Raw genomic sequence first — 20,120 nt, forward strand, 5'->3', positions numbered from 1 at the left:
TTGCGAGAAAACTTCGAACTGTTGTATATGCTCTCCGCTGTCTTTCTAGCTGCTCATCACCCACTGCTCTAAGAACAGCCTATTTTAGAACCTTCCATCCTGTTTCAACTTACGCCATGTTAGCATGGGGGCATGCTCCTCTACAGAGAAAGGCTGTTAGAATCCTGGGTGGACTGAGTTTTAGGGATGACTGTAGACATGTTTTTACTAATAGTATAGGCATACTTACCCTACCATCTGTTTATATATTTGAAAATTTGCTGTGGGTACACAAAAATAAATCACAATATAGAGTGCATGGAGTTCACGGCTACGAAACGCGGAATGTGAACGAACTAGTCCCCATATATGAACGCTTGACTAGGTGTCGGAGTGGTGTGGGGTTTTTAGCTATCTGGCAGACTTATAGAACTACCCTTTTTGCAATTTAAATCCCAATTGAGAAATATATTAATCGAAAACTCATTTTATTCAGTAGATGAATTTTTAAACTTTCATTTCGTTTGAACATGGCCTATATAGTGAATCTGTAGTTAAGGTTTTAATTTTATGAAGAATAACATTTTGTAATTATTATTGTGTTACTTGATATTTTTAATGCAGTATTTATAATCATATATGTATTTTTTATTTTGTTGACTTATGGAAATACTTTGTATGTTAGCAACAATAAATGAATTTGAATTTGAAATGGTAATACTGAACAATTATTTGGAAAATCGGAAAGGGTAATTTTTGCAAGGATAGGGGTTCTTTCGTAAATAACTTTTTTGAGAGTTCTATGGTTGGACCTTTGGTGTGACGCTCAAATTACGAGACAGTTTTACCACTAACCAAAACTCTTTGCTAACATCGTTAGCGAAACACGCGTCGAGAATAAAAATAAAGAGCTTTGGTTAGTGGTAAAACTGTCTTGTAATTTGAACTTTTTTGAGGTTTTTTTTTGAAAACTACATACTTTTTCCTTAAAAAAAAAGTACTCCTGTTGCACATCGCCCAGAGCCCAAATGGTTTTCGAGAAAATTGAAGGCAAAGAGTTTGCTTTGATGGGTTGCTAAGTGGTTAATTAACATAAGTTATGAAAGTTATGGCGTTTCAAAAGTAACCAAGTAGATATCAAATAATTAATTGAAAATTCAAATTTTTTAAATATTTTTAAAACATCTTATTTTTTTGAAAAAACAAAATAAACCAATTACCAAAATTCCTCATTATAATCACGTGATATCGATAGTTTTTTCGATATTATCGAAACATCAATACTTAATTTCGATATATCACGAAGCGACACATAACCGACTATGCTGCGTTCTGGATTTCGGTGACGGGACGGAAATCACAACTTATGACGTACGATAATTTTAACACTTTGTCATGGCTAGTGTTTGACAACGTCACGCTTGTCACTTTCAACTGTCAAATTTGGACTTTAATTAAAAAAAAACAACTTTGAATTTAGGAGTGTTGCCTTTATATTTTAATATAATGGTAAGTTTATTTATAGTTGCAACCAAATGGCTTGAAAACGATGAAGAAATCATTTTCAGGATGTCCTCTCCAGACCAGCGGAAGAATTCGAAAATGACCAAACCGTGGAAGCATTGTGGGCTATGAAAGCCTATGAACATGCTGAAGTTTACTTTAATGTAAGCTATAATTATTTAATCATCTAATACCTCACCTTAGCCTGTGATTCGCCCATTTAAGAAATTTCAGTTTTTATAACATTGATTCAAACTTGCATTCAAGTTCCTCCATCCTAATTTGGTAGTGAAAATCTCCTAATGTAGTGAAAAGAAATTAAAGTTGGGCAATGTGAATTAGTGATTGATATCAAAAGATTCATACTAAATCTAAATCATAGATGACAACAAAATATAATTAAAGACACTGGGTCCCTAAGGAATAAAATTCCTATTTTTTTATATTAAAATCTTTAAAAATTAAAGATTAATAACAATGTGTAACAAAAATTAAATACTTAGGTATATGGATAGATCAGGACTTAAATTTTAAAGGTCATGCACTTGAGGTCATTAGGTTCATCAAGAAGATTTCATATAAATTTATTATTTATCTAGATGTTCACCTTACTTAAGCTTCTGGACAAAAAAAACTATTTACAATGTACTTATCCTCTCTGTGAATTAAAGTGAATTATTGTTTCTAGCATATTATTTTTATTAAAACGAAATGAGTTGTCTCAACTTAAAAAGTTGCAAAATAGGGCCATGTGCATAATACTAAAAAACCCTGAAAAGAAACCCCAATAAAAGACATGTTACAGGCTTTAGAATGGTTACCAGTCTTAATAAGATTAAAATTGGTCATGCTCCACAGTATTTGTTGAGTAAAGTCACATTCTCTGCCGAAATACATGATCATAACATGCAATCGAGAAGTAATTTTTATCTACCTAGAGTTTCTCAAGAACATGCTCAAAATTCATTATATTTTAATGGTCTAAACAAATACAATATGTTGCCAATAGAAATCAAAACAATTGAAAGTAGAAAGTTTTTTAAAAGCACTTGTAAAATCATTTAATTGAAAATTTAGTATAATAAACCACTTATTTCTAAAAAAAAATTTCATGTTTTGTCTGGTTTCTGTCTCATTTTTGTTTGTATAATATACATAAATAAATAAACATTTATTATGCAACAATGTCGGTAGTTGTAAATACCTAAATATATTATAGATTATAAGAAATATTTTAAACTTTTTATTAGGTGCATTATTCATTTACATGCTAATATTATATTTGGATTGGACTAGTAAGTACATATTATAGGTGGTAATTGGCCTCTATGGCTGTTGATACTGTAATTCAATAAATAAATAAACAAAATATTACATAAAAGGTAACATTCACATAATGTGTTCTTCCATGCTACCTGAAAAATACAGTATTAATGGGCAGTTTCAATATAAGACTACTTTATACTAAACTCTTTTCTTAAAATGACATAACATTACAATAAAGTTATATATGAATCTAACAGAAAAGCCTTATATTTCTTCTTGAAAGTGAAAAGTGAGCATGATCTTATTAAGTTGTATACTTCAGAGTTTAACAAAAATACACCCTGGTAGGCAAATGAGTTTTTAAAATCTTCAGTTATATGCACTGGTATTTGAAATCTTATAATGTTTCTTAGGCAGTGACTATGTAAATCTTGTTTTGCTGTGAAATAATCTGAAAGATATTTAGGGTACCTCGACTTGTAAATTCTATAAACAAACTGACCAAAATGTAAAGCTGCTCTCTATTCATATTTTAGTATTTTATTGTCAACATATGTTGGTGTTATGTGATAAAATTTTTGTATGTTGAAAACAAATCTCAAAAGGCGCTTTGAGCTAACTGAATTTTGTTCTTCATTTCAAGAGTGAGGTAATTGTAAAAACCAACATTGCAGTAATCTAGCTGTGATCAAACAAGAGCCTCTACAAGCATTAATTTGATATGTTTGGCAAATAATATTTAAATTAATACAAACTTTTAAGTAAAGCATACATGCATGATAATAATTTTATTGACATGATATTTTTATTGACATGTACATGAAAGTTTAGGACCTCAGCAAAAGACACCAAGATTTTTTGCTGATGCTGAACAGGGAAGGACACTGTTATTTATATGCAAAGTAGTGAAATTAGATTAAAGAAATTGTTTTTTTGATGTATTAGAATCTATGAGTAAGTATGTGCTCTTGTTAGCATTCAAATTCATTCCAAGTCCTCATTAACTTGCTGCATGCATTGACATGCATTATGAGGAGGAAATCTGGATAGCAGCTGTGTGTCATCTGTATAAAGATTTACAGAACAAAACCGAATCTGCTCTGGAAGATTGCTAGTGTAGATGCTAAATAATAAAGGGCGGAGGATACTATCGCGGCTTACAAGTAAAGCACGTATATTTTGCTCTTACTAAAAATCTGCTCAGTTTTCAAGTTAAACATTGGAAAAATATAATTTTTTTGCACCATTCGATAGTGTGAAATGTGTAGAGTTGAAATGTGCAAGGAAATGTTGGTGTTTCTATAACATATTACTATAAAAAGGACAACATCTGTAAGTAATTATTGTTTTCATTATCACCGTAAACAAGCAGCCATAGTTTTTCGATGGCGGGGATATGTGCAAACTGCAAACTATCTACAGCCGGCGCTCGATCCACGGCAGGCATTCAGTGTGATAGCTGCAAGGCGGACCTGCATGTCGCGTGCACAGGCCTCTCTGCAGATGACCACTCGCGCCTTACGCGCATTAAAATCAAAACACTGAAAATCCTTTGCAATGGCTGTAATGAAAACTTTGATCAACTGACCGCTATGAGGGAGTCTATCGTGGCATTCAAAATGGAGCTTTTAGATAAATTCGATATACTGAACACTAAAATCAGCCATCTTGAGACTCAAACGAGGACTCGCAAGTGCTGTTTTAGAGCCAAAAACGTTGGAAGAAGTTACCGCCGAAGCGGTTGAAAGAATAAATAGATCTAAAAACGTCTTGATCCTTACCCGCTCTATCAAAATATCAGATGACAAAACCAAAAATCAACTTAACTATTTAACCCAATTACGAGAAAAACTTGAACGTAAAAATGCTAGTGGTGAAGATAACCTTACCATCAAGTACATAAAAGGGGTACCAGAAATTGTGTCTGTTGACACAAAAAACCATTAGATACATCTTTTCTCCAATGGAACATCTTATATACAAACCTAGGCAGCTTATTGGCTAAATACAGCGAGTATGTCTACAAAATTCAACTAACAAACCCAAATCTTATTTTTATAACCGAAACATGGCTTTCAAATAAAATACCTGACTCCTTGGTTGACTTACCCGGGTATACTTTATTTAGAACAGATAGAACAAATAAACCTGGGGGCGGAGTTTGCACCTATGTAAGCAATCAAATTTTAATTGATTTTTCTTAACAAAAGTTACCATTTTCTTCTGAGAACATAGACACCCTAATATTAAAAATAGCAAGCAAAGATATTTCTTTTACTTTTATGTGTATCTATCAGCCCTCCGCAAATGATACCAGTTTGGAAAACAACAAAAAGCTTTTTGAAAAGATGCAAGACTTGTCAAGGACATGTGAAAATTTAGTAATAGTTGGTGACTTTAATTTTCCTAGTTTAAAATGGCCGCTTACGTTATTTTCTGAACCATACAATTCTGAAACCTATTTTAGTGACTTAATATTAAATAGTAATCTGTCCCAACTCATCACTGAACCAACCAGATACAGACAAAACTAGGAACCATCGACCCTCGACTCTTATCTCTTATTTGGAATATTAAAATCAAGGACCCTATTGGAAAATCAGATCATAATATAATCAATGCAGAACTTACATTTTCTACAAAATCCTACAATGGAAAACAGAGCACTAGTCAAAATAATTACTTGGTGACAAATTTCGAACATGTCTGTAATGATCTAGGAAAGTTGGACTGGAACCAAATGTTTATATCCTGTGAATCCTCATCTAAAATGTGGTCAGTTTTTTAAAATATTCTTTGCGACTCTATTGCTTTGAATTCTCAACAAAAACCAATGCGACAGAAAGCAAAGAAATCTTGGATGAATAAAAATCTTTTTAACATGGTTAAACATCTCTGGACAAAATATAAGCGTTCAAGAAATGACATTGACCTGACGAATCATCGTAGTTTTTCGAAATGCTTACAAACTTAATAAAAAAACGACAAAAACCCCAAAAAACTATTTAAATACATTCGCTCCTCAATTAAATCAAGGGTTTCAATACCGTTACTAAAAAAGGGCAACAACAGCATGTGTGAAAATGAAATGCAAGTCGCGGAAGAGTTGGCGAGAACATTCGAACAGGCATTCACTAAAGAGCCTGAACAAGATGTATTACCTACCCCACACTGTCCTCATATCTTAAACTCAATAACAACAATAAATATAAATGAGGAAAAAATTAAACAAAAAATTCAAAAATTTAAAAACGATTCGTCTGCAGGTTTGGACAAATTAACAGCAACTATTCTAAAAAAATGCAGTGAAGTGATAGCTGCGCCTCTTGCAAAAGTTATGAAATACTCAATGATTAAAAACTCTATACCCGAACAGTGGAAAGTCGCATCGGTCACGCCAATTTTTAAAAAAGGCGACAAGTTATCAGCAGGCAACTATAGGCCGATAAGCCTAGTATCGATTGTTTGCAAAATTATGGAATCCATTGTTTGAGATGAAGTGCAAACATTCTTTACTGAAAATTATGTAATACCCAATATCCAACACTGATTTGTAAGGGGTCGCTCTACGAGTACTAACCTGCTTCAATACCTTAACCAGTGGATAACAGCCTTAGACGAAAATCAACCAATAGATGTCATCTACCTCGACTTTGCTAAGGCATTTGATAGAGTTCCCATGAAACGATTGTTACATAAGCTAGAACATCTTGGCATTTATGGCTTGCGTATGCGGAGACCTACCTACAGCGAGAGACTTTCAAATGCAAACTCGCTAATCTTTGATAAACGAAAGCTTCGTGATGATTTAATTTTTACATTCAGAATCCTGTATAATTATTTGGGCTGTGATCTAAACGAACTATTTGAAAGAAATCGATATTAGACTTCGCGGTCACACTTTAAAATTAAAAAAACAGATGTATAAAACAAAAACCCGTCAAATGTTTTTGCCTAATAGAGTGTTTGATGTTTGGAATTCGTTACCCGTAGATGTCATAACTGCTCCTACTGTAAACTGTTTTAAGAATCGTCTGGATAAATTGGACATGTTTAGTGTTTAAATTTGAAAGCTGACATTTGAAGATTTATTGAAATATTTTGTAATGCCTACTTAGTTCATAGAGCTATACAGAATGTAAATTCTTGGCTTTTATCTAATAAAATAATAATACTACCCTGGGGCACTCCAGTGACAACAGGTTCAGATCTTGCTCCATCCAGTTTCACAATCTGTGTCCTCAGTTGAAGATAACTTTGGAATCATTGGCAAACACTCACTGAAAAACCGAAGAAGCTCATTTTAGCTAACAGCATCTCAAGAGGTCAAAGGCTTTACTGAAATCTAACAGTACCCGGCAAGAAACACAAGAGGAGTCCATATTAGTTGATATCTTTAAAGCTACTTTTGTCAGGGCTGTAGCTGTTCCATGATTTTTTCAAAAACCAGACTACTGAGTGTAAAATTTCATGCATATTTACAAATTCAAGCAACATATCCAACACTATTAATTCAAAGAGTTTGGCAATGATGGGTAAAAGAGATGTTGGTCTTAGCTCTGAAAGATTTTCAAAAGATAATTTGCTTTATTGTATCGGTAATATAAGGCTTGTACTTTTTCTTAATTACTGAATGTTTTAGGAGAGCATGCTTATTGATAATTTCGTTAAGATTATTACTGAAGAGAGTCACATTATCATTTAAAAATGCTTGCTGCAAAATAGATTCATCATCTATATGCTATATATCTAGCTCAAACTGCCTCTTATCGAAGTTGTTTAAATCTCTATAGATTAGAGCCTTATTACTTAGTTTAGAAACATTAAAATCAATTATTGAGTACACGAGTCTATGATCCGTAAATTTGAGCATATACACATGATGATATGCTGTTACAATAGCTTTAGACACTTTATCACCCATGTACTTTAGCTGATCATGATTCTTTATAGTTTTGTCACCAGATAGTAAGTTCCTCTATAGAATTCTTGATTTATATCCGGCCCAGTCAGTACTGTTTTTTTTACTGCACGTTTCTGTACTTAAATATGGGTCTGCTACCGATAGTAATGTCAAACCGTATGTGTCTGTGATCTGAGCATGATAGCTCCGATGACATCACCCTATTCCTGATCTTGTTGCCTACATAGTTTGAACTAATAGTTAAATCTATATTCGTCTCGCCGAACAGATAGAGTGCTGACGCCCGCTTTCTGCAAAAGGGGCGTACTTTTTGGCCTGGGATCCTTATAGATTTAGTCGAGCGGAATGGGTTATTATTTCAGTTTATAGTTTTGCCGTTAATTGTAAGTGATTTGGGAAGAATCATTTTGAAATAGACTGTGGCAGATATGCCTTGCAATATGTGCAAAAAAGTGTGGAAAGATACCACCGTAACAAGCCTTTCAGGAGAAGCCTTCGCTAAAGGATTATCTGCTAGCTTGATAACCCCATCAGGAAAAGGAAACGCCTGATAGTCCATATCGGTTTCCATAAGTCGGTTCGTTTGCTGGTATTTGAATTTAAAAAAAAAACTAGGGCGAAGAATGGTTTTATAAATTTTGTTCTCGTTTTGAGAATTGCATAATAGTTTTAGATAATGCCTCATACCACAGCAGGAAGGTTGAGACAGTTCTTACAAGTGCAACCAAGAATTGATGTTCAAAGTTGTTTAGATAGCAAAGACGTTTGGTACGAACATGACGTGATAAAAGCCGAACTTTTAAGTTTGGCTAAAAAGAATCGTGCCCAGGACAAGAATGTGGTTGATGAAGTTGCAAAATCCACTGGTCAGACTGTTTTAAGAACTCCTCTTTAAAATTACGAGCTTAATCCGATAGAGGTGAAAAATACTGCAGTTAAATTTTATAATCTTAAATTCCTAATTGACGAAGCTTTAAATAATGTTACTGCCGAAAATTGGAAAAGGACAATAGGTCGTGTTCTTGAAGAAGAGCAGCAATTATGTGGACTATGGATGCAATGATGTGTAGTATTGTAGCGTTTTATTTTCCTACTCTTATTTTCACTAACGCTCCATTGATATTTCATTAATTTCAATAATTATATTAATAATTTCAGTCAACTTCTTTTATCGATATTTCTTTAAATTCACACTGTCAATGACACATTACTACTGTAACGCATCACTCTCCTGGTTTTATTATTCATGCTTTCTGTTGACGGTCCGTCACTCTTCTGGTTGGTCTTGATTGATGTTTTCTCTGATTGGATTGACATTGACAGCTCAGGCGAGAGGTGGGGTCGTAGCTTATTTAGTCGGTACTGCATCCATTTTTCGAGGACTTGTTCCCGTGTCACAGGTGGAAGCGCACGTAAAAGGCCAGTTTTTTTATTTCCGAAATTTGTGAAGCAGGAAGTGGCCAATATGGTTTATAATTTATAGTCCTTAATCTTATTCCTTTAGGGAACTGTTTATTTCGTAATTCTGGTGCAGGATGCCCCAGATTTTGATGGATGGATAATGAAACTTAGCAAGGTGAGTGTGTCACATTTTGAACGCCATTCATTTTTATCGACAGTGAATACAATAGCAACCGTTGTTTTAGGGTTTTACTTTTCCGTTTTACTTTTCCGTTTTCCTCTTTATTCTTCTTCAATTGTTGATGGCTGCAAGATTTTGATTTCCCCGAGAAGTTGCTGTAAGCTGTGGAGCTGGAGCCAGAGTTAGAGCTAGTATTAGAGATTCCCAGTCCAGATAGCTAAGCTACAAATGGCATACATTCACAGCCTCAATTTTGAAGGCCAGCCGTTCATTTCTTGGAGGAATATACAGGCCAGTTTATTCCATTTATTTAAATATTATTAACCATAGATTTGTCTCTCTTATTTAAGTTTTTATTAATATACTTTTAATTTCAATTTATTGCTACAAATATTTAATCAATATCATAATTTAATATGTCAATTTCCTATCTATAATTTTAGTTATTTTTTGTTGAGTATTTTTCAGTACCTTTTTTGGTAGTTAATTAGATATAACTCGGTTAAGGCTGATATGCCTTAGGTAAAAAGGTTCATGAACTTTCCCCTGCGTAATACAAATATTTACTAAAAACTTTAATAATTGCAATTTATTTTTCAAGTGCTGAAATCTACCTAGTAGCTTAATCATAATTTGAATGTTACTTTTGACAAACTTATTTTATTTAATCATATCAACATTATTCATATTTTAATTCATAATAAATTATTAACATTTAACAGATTAGAAAATGAGGTGTATACATATCTTTGATGTAAATATAATTTGGTTGTATTGTTAAGATATATATTTTTTTTGCCTCTTTAAATCTACTTCATCCAGGGTCATTTAATTGTTAATTAAAACCTATATACCAAGTGTTTTTCTTAGTTTTCTTTCATTTAAAAAAAAAACTAAGTGGCGCCCTGTTATTTAATAGTTATAATCAAGTTTAGATTTTTTAATAGTCAGTCATAAGTGAACCTTCGAACAATCCCAAGCCTCCAATAATTCTGAGCTACCGTCTGCAAACTCTTGGCAAAATAGTAACACTGTAAAGTTAACGCCGCAGTATCAAGTAGAGCCACTAATTATAATTGTTTTTCTAATTATGAATAATTTGTAAGGCACATATTATTAATTTATTAATTTGTTCGCTGCGACGCCTATAGTACCTCTTTTCTGTTTTTAGTGATAAAGGTTGGCTCATGTCCTATATTATTAATTATTATTCCCTCCCCAAGTATATATGTAGTTGAAGAGAGACTCACCTCTGTGATTAAGGTTTGTGCTACCCCAGGCTGTGTGGTGAGACTTTGCATCACATCCTAGGATAAACTGCACGTTTTTCTTTTTGCAGTATGCAGTCAGATTTTGCGCTATCTCTGGAGGAGGTTGTTCTCCGCCCCACCCGGAAAAAAGACGTAGGCCGCTATGGTGTCGCAGAGATCTGAGAGAGTAAAATGGTTAATGTAATTCCTGATAAGTGTACACACTCTGGGATTTTTGCCAAGGGGTGGTTTTATTACTTTACCAGTGGTTATACCCAGTCCACAGACCCGACCTTTCTTGGACTTCCATTGTTCTTGGATAAGGATGATGTCGATTTTCGCCTTATCAAAGATTTTTGCCAGGACAGTGCTTGAAGTCCTAGCACGCTGCAGATTGGCTTGTAGTACTTTAAAGCGCGGGCAGGTATTTTTTTTTCTAAACAGTTCTCTTGCCACCTGGCTTGGGCCCTTTAGGACCCCAGGGCCGCCCCCTTTAGGCGGTAAATAAGGTGGTAGCGATTGTTATCGCCCTCTTCCCCTCCCCCCCTTTTACCCTTCTTGGGCACCGTTTTGCCCGGTGCGTGTTTGCTCATTGCTGAGGGCAATTGCTGCTGTCTCAGGGCATTCTTTTTTGGGATAGCACTAACCTTCCCTACAGATGACTGTCAAGAGGTTTGAGCTAAGGCCCTGATAGGCGTCTTATTGCCCAGTCTGTCGCACCAGTGATGCGGAAATTCATCCGTCACCCGCGAAGATTCCTCTAAAAGAGTTGTGAGAGATTGTGATTATTTCCCGCCACATTAGGGTTCTGGTTGGGATAATATAATTAAGGTGTTTCAGCTTATAATATTTTTACTTTTACTAGTTTTCAGTATGTTTTCATAATGATAATAACCTGTTTTTTAAACTTTGAAGATCTGCTATATGCAGATGATTGAAAAATAGTTAAAGAAGGTTCAAGATAACCTAGGAGGATTTGAAGGCTAGGGTGAAAGTAACTGTCTCAAGTTAAATATTAAAAAATGCACCTAAGTACAGTCATATCATACACTCATACAAGTCGAACGTACAATTAAATAGGGAAAATAAATCCTATTGTAAATGTTTACTATCTTAATAATTCAATTGTAGAGTTAGTACAGGGTGGCCAAATAAGAATGCGAGGTATTGTATCTGGGAAACTATTCATCGTAGAAGCTTGCGATAAAAAAATTTATTACTAAAATGGCCAAGAGAATGAAAATATTTTCAAGTTTCTAAAATGGCCGCTAGAGGGCGCAACTGCAATCTTGAATCTAGAAAACTGATGTTTCTGGAAATTTTGCTGAATTAACCTAACAAAAAAATAGCTGATTATTAAAGTAGAGACTAATCCGAACCTTTTTTATTTGAATAGTTTTGCTGTATCTCTAAAAATAAAGTGGTGGGGGGTGTTCAAAAGTTGGCTTAAAACACACCCTGTATTAGCCGTTTTTTTACACGCCTTAGCCGATTTTATCAAACTTGGGCTAGTTGAAAAGAGCTATTATTAGCTACGAATATTATTATATTTCATGTTTTTTTAGTTTTACATCTCGCCGCTAGAGGGCTTTTTTTTCGGCTTTCTGACACAAATGACTAATTTTCTCAAAAAACTTAAATGCGTTGATATGATTTTTTTTTCATAGAAAAATAGCTAAATGATGTCTAAATAATCTTGTGAAAACCGCAACTCGATATCTTGTTCCTAACCTAAAATATAGGCCAAAGAATATTTTATACCCTTAAATTTTAATTTTTTTATACTAATTTGGAATTTTTTAAAATTCACTACTTTTGAAAACAAAATTTACCATTTTTAAAAATATTACCTAATATCACTAAAAGGTAAGTATTAATAATGCTTATATCAAAAATCAGACCTATTTTATGTTATATATTCACTATGGATATAATACGAAAAAAATAATTATTAGAAAGCAGGTCATGGAATGCAACAAAACAAATGTCTACTCAAATTATAAACATTCCTCAAATTGTCAATAGTAAGTTGTCAAAAGTTTTACGTTACTTGAGCATTTTTTGTTTTTGCAAAATGCGTTTTACGAACGATGAAGCTGTTGATATGCTTGCGGTTTATTTTGAATGTCTTCAAAATGCTGCAGTAGCAAAAAGAGTTTATGCTGCTCGATATCCAAATCGAAGTCCTTGCGATATTAGATTTTTTCCCCGATTAGTGGCGAACTTACGAGCCAATGGTAGTTTTCGGCCTAGGTTTCAACGGCCAAGAATTAGAAGAAATGTGGACAATATTAACAGCGTACTGGGATATATTGAAGGAAATCCTCATGTTAGCACAAGAGCATTATCCCTTGAATTAGGCATATCAAGAACAACGATTCAAAATATTTTGAAGGACAATAGGTAAATTCTAATAGCCATCGCCATATATGGATTTATTTAAGTTCAGCTTTTTTTTTAATATATTTATAGAATGCACCCATATCATGTTAATTTACATCAGGCATTGGAAGAAGCAGACTTTGACCGTAGGTTGGACTATTGCCATTGGATATTAGGCATGATACGCGAGGACAGAGATTTTTTATTTAAAATTCCTTGGACCGATGAAGCCACATTTAATAGTGACGGTAGAGTCAACCTGCATAACATGCATTATTGGTCTGCAGAAAATCCGCATTGGTTGCGTGAAGTTCAGCACCAAGGGTGCTGGAGTTTAAATGTGTGATGTGGTATACTTGGAGGCAACATTATTGGACCATATTTTTTTGAGCAATCTCTAAATGGCAATGTTTTTTTCGACTTTTTGGTAAATCAATTACCGTTGTTGCTGGAAGATGTGCCACTGGAAGTCCGGCAAAATTTGTTTTTGCAGTTGGATGGTTGTCCAGCACATTTTGCTAGGAATGTGCGAGAGCATATTAATAACATTTTTCAACAGCGGTGTATTGGAAGAGGAAGCCTGTTTCCATGGCATCCGCGATCCCCAGACTTAACCTGTCTTGATTTCTATTTATGGGGGCGGTTAAAGGACATTGTATTTCAGACTCAGCCTACAACTAGAGAAGATATGAAAAACCGCATTCGTAATGCAATACATACCATATCGAGAGCCGAAATTGAAGCTGCAGTTCTATCTACCCATGAGAGGCTTCAGCAATGCATAGAGCGTGATGGTCAGCATTTCGAGCATTTACGGGGGCATTAAAACCCTTTCTTTTTAAAATCGGTCCTTTGTAGGGCCACAACTTACATTATAATATATTCGAAATAAATTATTTTGTAGTTTTTATAAATATTAAGGGATTTCCATATAAAATTTTCTTTGGCCTAAATTTTAGGTTAGGATGAAGATATTAAGATGCGGTTTTCGCAAGCATATTTAGGCGTCATTAAGCTATTTTTTTGTATAAAAAAATTTATACCATTGCATTCAAGTTTTTTGAGAAAATTAGTCATTTGTGTCAGAAAGCCGAAAAAAGCCCTCTAGCGGCGAGATGTAAAACTAAAAATACATGAAATATAATAATATTTGTAGCTTAATAATAGCTCTTTTCAACTAGCCCAAGTTTGATAAAATCGGCTAAGGCGTTTTTAGTATACAGGGTGTGTTTTAAACCAACTTTTGCACACCCCCACCACTTTATTTTTAGAGATACAGCAAAACTATTCAAATAAAAAAGGTTCGGATTAGTCTCTACTTTAATAATCAGCTATTTTTTTGTTAGGTTAATTCAGCAAAATTTACAGAAACATCAGTTTTCTAGATTCAAGATTGCAGTTGCGCCCCCTAGCGGCCATTTTAGTAATAAATTTTTTTATCGCAAGCTTCTACGATGAATAGTTTCCCAGATACAGCACCTCGCATTCTTATTTGGCCACCCTGTACATAGTATGCATAATATTCATGTTATATTTGATTCCAAAAATTATTTGTGGATCATATTACTCACTGTCACAATTAGACTTTTAAAAATGTTGGGATTTATAAAAAGAAACACTAAGACGTTTGCTGAAGACAGTATGTTTCCTTAGCAATATCACATTTAGAGCTTAGCTATATAGATATTTTCAATACTAGTGTCAACCAGATAAAATGAAATGAACTGTTTGTGATTATTTTAACATGTAGTGGTGGTATTTTAACTGATTCATTCCACATGTAGAAAATACATTGTTAGTACTTGCTTTGGAGTTTCCGCCATAGTAAAGTTAACTTAGAAAAGTAGGCTTGTTGGTCAGGAAGCTTAGGAATGGTTAAGTTTTTTTGACAGTCAAAAGAAATTATAAGTTTCTGGATCGCTATCATGCAAAAAGCCGAAAAATGCTTTAGCCTTCAGTTTGTGCGCCGTTTTTCCAGCCATGACTTTTGACTTTTCAGACTCATTTTTTTAATGACTTAATTTTCTCGCCTAACTTAAAACAAGTAGAACAGAATCAGTCTTAGGTGTACCAAAACCAATATTATACTTGGTGCAAAATTCTTTTCTAAAGAATGATTATTTAACTTGCAACGAATTATTATTTAATGAGGCCGAATACATTTTGTATATTTTTTTATATTATATTTTTTTATCATGTAAAGTCGGGAAGAGTTTTGAGTTCTACAGTAGTGAGATTAGGTACAACGAAGACTATTCATAAATGTTTGAATTGCACCTCGACGATTTTCATTCATTTCTTTTTTCTGTCACCATCCCGATTTTCTGTAGCCATTGTACCATACTCAAAAAACCTTTTAACTACTCCATCCACTCGATCTTTCTTAATATCAAGAACTCCCAAAAATGATGCCTGGGAACAAATGGGAACTCTTTATCTCTTTTTCTTAAGAAATAGCTAACAGATCGCTGTTTTGGCGGTCCATAGAGTTGTCAACAGATGGTCTTCGTTTAGGTACTTGTGCCTTTATTTGCTTTCATATAAAATTATCTGGTCAATCTTGGATGATGTTTGATAAAAATTTGTATCGAATGCGGATATGTCAAATTTAGACAAAGAGCCACATCTGTATCTTAGAGTATTATGGCCACACATATACCTCTGGCAAGCTTCATATCTAAAACAAAATGAACAATTTAGAATCTGAGACAAATATTTATAACTAGCAAAATTTCTTTTTGTTGAAAAAAAATGTTTTAATGCTTTATAGCCAAATTAAATAAAAAGAAGAAATGGGAATCTCTTTTTCATAAAACACCATCATAAAACCCATACTACAGGTACAGACAAATGCATAACTAAAACTCAAATAAATCCAGTCATAAATTAAATAAAAAATAAACTTAATTTATGATAATTGTAAAAGTGTTTAACTTTGCGACTTACCGCTGGATTTTTCTTTCGTTTTTTTCCACTTGTTTTTTTGGACTAATTTTTTTCGTGTCTTGTCCAGAGTACATACTGAGGCACAAATACTATATTCTAAAGTAAGATCAAGAATATTACCAATATTACACCAATTTTAACAACAGGTGATTACTGCAGTTGAGAAAAACACAAAATGTAAACATCATGGCGAAATCATGGATTTTGAAATTAAGTGCATATTTTAATATGCAATATAGTGGCGATTTCGTGGGATTTTGTGGAATTTTAAAGAAAATTGATTACGGGATGCATTTAATATCCCAATTTTAACAAAAAGTGAAGCTAGCGGGTTTTCAGTCTAGACCCCTCATATATGAATTGCAATCTTTGATTCTTCTGAGTAGTGGTAAGAGTGTTGCGTGTGCGATACGTATTTATACAAATATCAAAAGCTTTTTCAGATTTGCATAAATTCAATAGTCAATAAAATTTTATGTCATTGGTATGAAGCATGTGAATGATATATGTAATAGACTGTTCTTCAGTGAAGGATTTGGGAATTGAAGTAGATAAGAGGCTCACATTCAACCAGCATGTAGCACAGGTCACTGGTTCAGCCTTAAAATCCCTCGGGTTTATAGTAAGGTCCACTTCTCAATTTAGGAATATATCCAGCTTGACTGTATTGTACAATTCATTAGTAAAGTCTAAATTAATGTATGGCTCTATGTTGTGGTTCCCCATCTATGATGTTCATGTTAACAAACTGGAGTATGTACAGCGCAGATTCCTAAAGTTACTTTCTGTTAAGTTGGATGGAGTATATCCAGTAAGAGGTGTGGAACAGGAGTACCTGCTGAATAGATTCAACTATTTGTCACTAAAGCAAAGTACTATTCTCTCTAGTCAGATATTTTTATATAAACTTTGCAATAATAAAATTGATTGTTCTGAGCTCTTAGAGAGGCTACCTCTATTTATTCCTCCTGCCAATACAAGGAGGCACCATATATTTTATCCCTCTCTTAACTTAACAAATCTGTCCAGCAAAGCTCCACTGTGCCGTGCTTGTACATGGTATAATCAGATGAATGCTATAGATGTCGACATCTTTAGCAGCACTGCATATGTTTTTAAAAAAAGGATGTGTTCCTCTCTTAATTTGAATGATACCTGATTATTTTTTTGTGATTGTTATCATTTGGTTAGTGTGTCTTATATTCTTACAATTATGCTATTGTTTTAAATTTTAAATTTTGTTATCACTCTATATTGGATCTTATATTTTTTTATATTATTTTTTTTTGTACTACTTATTTAAGGTGCTTATAACTTGTACTATTTTAATTTTAATTATTTCGATTGTCTTGTAATTGGGAATTTTCCTGTTGGACAATAAACTATTTGAATTTGAATTTGAATACGACCTAACTCAGTAGGAAATATACTCTCGGAACATTAAGTTATAAATTGCATAGTGTTGCTTTAATAAGAAAAGACTAAGTCTTTTTAGAAAAATGTACAGGACTGTTGAAAAACTATGAAGCAGGCATATGACTTTAGACTTAGGATGAAAAATATTGCTTTTCTTGTTTGTCAATAATATGCATAGTTAGGTCCAGGATTTAACAAAAGTGTAGGATAGGAACTGCAGGATAGGTTTTAAATCAACTTACACAAACAAGCCATGGTTTGATTTTGACAGCCGTGGAATTAACTGACTGGTACGAAACCTTTTGCATATTAAACATTATTTTTATTTACTTAAGCCTCAATTACATATGCAAAAGTAAAAAAATAAAATTTATTAGTTTTCTCTTTTTTTTTCAATGGATCTTCGAAGCTCTCTTTTATGATTGGCAGCTAATAAAGACAAAAATTATCTTTTTAGATTCTTTGTTCTGTGGACCCAAAACTTCTCAGACTCACTCCTGAAGATGATCTGATTTACAAACTATTTAGAGAGGAGTTTCCCAACCTTGATATTAAAGTAATAAGAGAAAGCGAGCTTAAGAGTCCCAAAGAAAAAGCGAAATGGAGGCCTTTTTGCGAAAAATTTAAAAATATTGTTGAAGGTAACTGAGTATATCAGGTTTCAACGATATTGTTAGCAAAGCGACAACCGCGTCAAAAAAGTGTGAATAATTTTAAAATTCGATGATAATGTATGCTTGAGAGGATATTTTGATATATCAAACAATTGAATATCAGGTCCTGTTTGTCAGGAGCGTAATGTTTTGTTTAAGAGACCATAAATGTTCCGTTAAAAAAAAAGCAAGTTGATGCATTGAAGCGTTTGGTATGTCAAAATATATCCACTTTTTAACTATAACATCACCACATTTTTTTGACGGAGGTATCGCTTGGGTAGTATTATCGTTGGTAGGTTTTTAAAATTTCCTTTTTTTTTTAGATTATAGTTACGGTACATTAATAAGAGCCGATGCAACCAAAGACTATAGTGAAGAAAATACTATTCTAGTAACTCGGATTCAATTTTATGCAATCGAAATTGCCAGGAATCGCGAAGGGGTGAATGACGATCTAAGGAGACTGTTTAAACCGACGCGTGACGAGGCAGACCAAAAGAATAATAAAACCTCAGTTAGTTAACCTCAAGTAATGTTTTATCTGTATATTTAGGATTTTCGGCTCATTAAAATTTATGGCTTTTATTTATTTATTTTTCAAACACCTCAGCCATTTCAAGCAGATGAACAGATTGGAAACATAAAGTAAATTAAAAATTATTTTAATAAGACACCAGTAACGGGTTGTTAAAAAAAAATAGATTCTAGATGTTCTGCACTATCAAAACTTCACGAGTGTGATTTAACATTAAAATACAACTGATATTGTTATGCTTGCATTTGATTTCTTTTTTCTGAATTTGTTTACAGCGACAATGTTAAAGGCACTTAAATTGATTACCAATATAGTGACTAATCTCAACAATAATACTTACAAATGGCTCATATTCCACATAAGGATGGCATGGTGCTTTGCTACTCGGGATGTCAAAATGGTGAACATGAACCTGGAGTGGGCATTATGATCAAAAGAACTGCAACAGCATGTTGCTAATTTCATGTTTTACAATGAGAAAATTATGGTAATTCAGCTACACACAAACCCCATAAATACCAACTTAGTACAGGTATATGCGTCTATAGCTGAGAGCGATGAGGAAACATAGATATAGAAAAAATCTACTCAGACTTAGACGTGATAACCAACAAATTGTCACCCTGTATATTTGCCATATACAGGGTGACAAATTAAAAACTTGAAATGGACTTATATTGGGAATAAAAATCGCTGAAAACAGTTTCTATAAAACGAAGGAGGAACAAAAACAAGCATATTGTCTCACCATTATCTGCAACCCTTTGGAAAGGGTAGGATACATCAATAAAATCTTAAATAGAATGAAGGGTCGAGTGATATAACCTTGAAAAATGCTTTCCAATAATACCATAGAAAGTCACATTTCAGAAAATTTTCTGTTTATCAAGGAAAACAATAAATGAAAACACATTTTTGATTTTTTTTATTATTTTTATTAAATATACAAAATGATGGAAAATTCTAAACATGTCAAGCCTATAGATTTTGTATTGGTTTATTTGCTATGTTTTTTTTGCCGAAAAAAAGCGTTATATATTTACTTTAAGAATTCAGTTAAAGCCTAAATACAATCATATTAGATTAAAAAATTGAAGTTTTAATTAACAAGAGAAAACACAAATCTATAAAAAAAAATTTGTAAAAAACCGGCTATATTGTATTTTTGTCAACAAATTTTTCAGCTTATCAATTACAACCATTAGAAGAAACATATTTGTGAAACTGTTAAGAATTCATTTTGAGTACGACAGTGAATCTCTTGACTCCGAAGTCGGTGAAGAACAAAGTGGGCTTATCTAATCGCAAAGTATTATTTAATAAATCGCAGTTGCCATTAATAAGAAAAAATAAGGATATTTCCTTAATTAAAATGCAGGAATCATACCAGAGGATTTATGGCAAAAGTATTAATGTAAAATAATTTAAAAAATATTCAAAATATGAAAATTGAATTTAAGAAGAAAACAAAGAAAAAAGAGATATGAAAGCAAATGGAAATAAAAAAAAAATATTTTGAAAGATTGGAAAAAAATTGTTGGATATTATAGATAAATATGACAAAAACCCAACATTGCATAGAAATCAAAGAATGTCTACATTTTTGTCTGGAATTGATGATCTAGTGTCTTCAAGAAAATTTTCTGCTAACCACTCATATCACATTCTCCATTATTGGTAG

The 20,120-nt window shown here is 33.1% G+C and overlaps 1 protein-coding gene across 1 annotated transcript; it reads left to right on the forward strand.

The window, feature by feature from the left end:
- Positions 1-1,323: 1,323 nt before the first annotated feature.
- On the forward strand, positions 1,324-18,489 carry LOC126734476 (protein PBDC1). The gene is made up of 4 exons (XM_050438128.1): positions 1,324-1,488; positions 1,548-1,646; positions 17,706-17,889; positions 18,228-18,489. The coding sequence occupies exons 1-4, from the start codon at positions 1,486-1,488 to the stop codon at positions 18,425-18,427; spliced, it is 486 nt and encodes a 161-aa protein (XP_050294085.1). The 5' UTR covers positions 1,324-1,485; the 3' UTR covers positions 18,428-18,489.
- Positions 18,490-20,120: the final 1,631 nt, after the last annotated feature.

This window comes from Anthonomus grandis, chromosome 3, assembly GCF_022605725.1.
Source record: "Anthonomus grandis grandis chromosome 3, icAntGran1.3, whole genome shotgun sequence".
In the NCBI taxonomy this organism is placed as follows: Eukaryota; Metazoa; Arthropoda; class Insecta; order Coleoptera; family Curculionidae; genus Anthonomus; species Anthonomus grandis.

Excerpts from the sequence above, each read along its gene's own strand:
- LOC126734476 (XM_050438128.1), top strand. Across the intron at positions 1,647-17,705 it reads ATGCTGAAGTTTACTTTAAT|ATTCTTTGTTCTGTGGACCC; the intron begins GTAAGCTATAAT and ends TTATCTTTTTAG. Across the intron at positions 17,890-18,227 it reads ATTTAAAAATATTGTTGAAG|ATTATAGTTACGGTACATTA; the intron begins GTAACTGAGTAT and ends TTTTTTTTTTAG.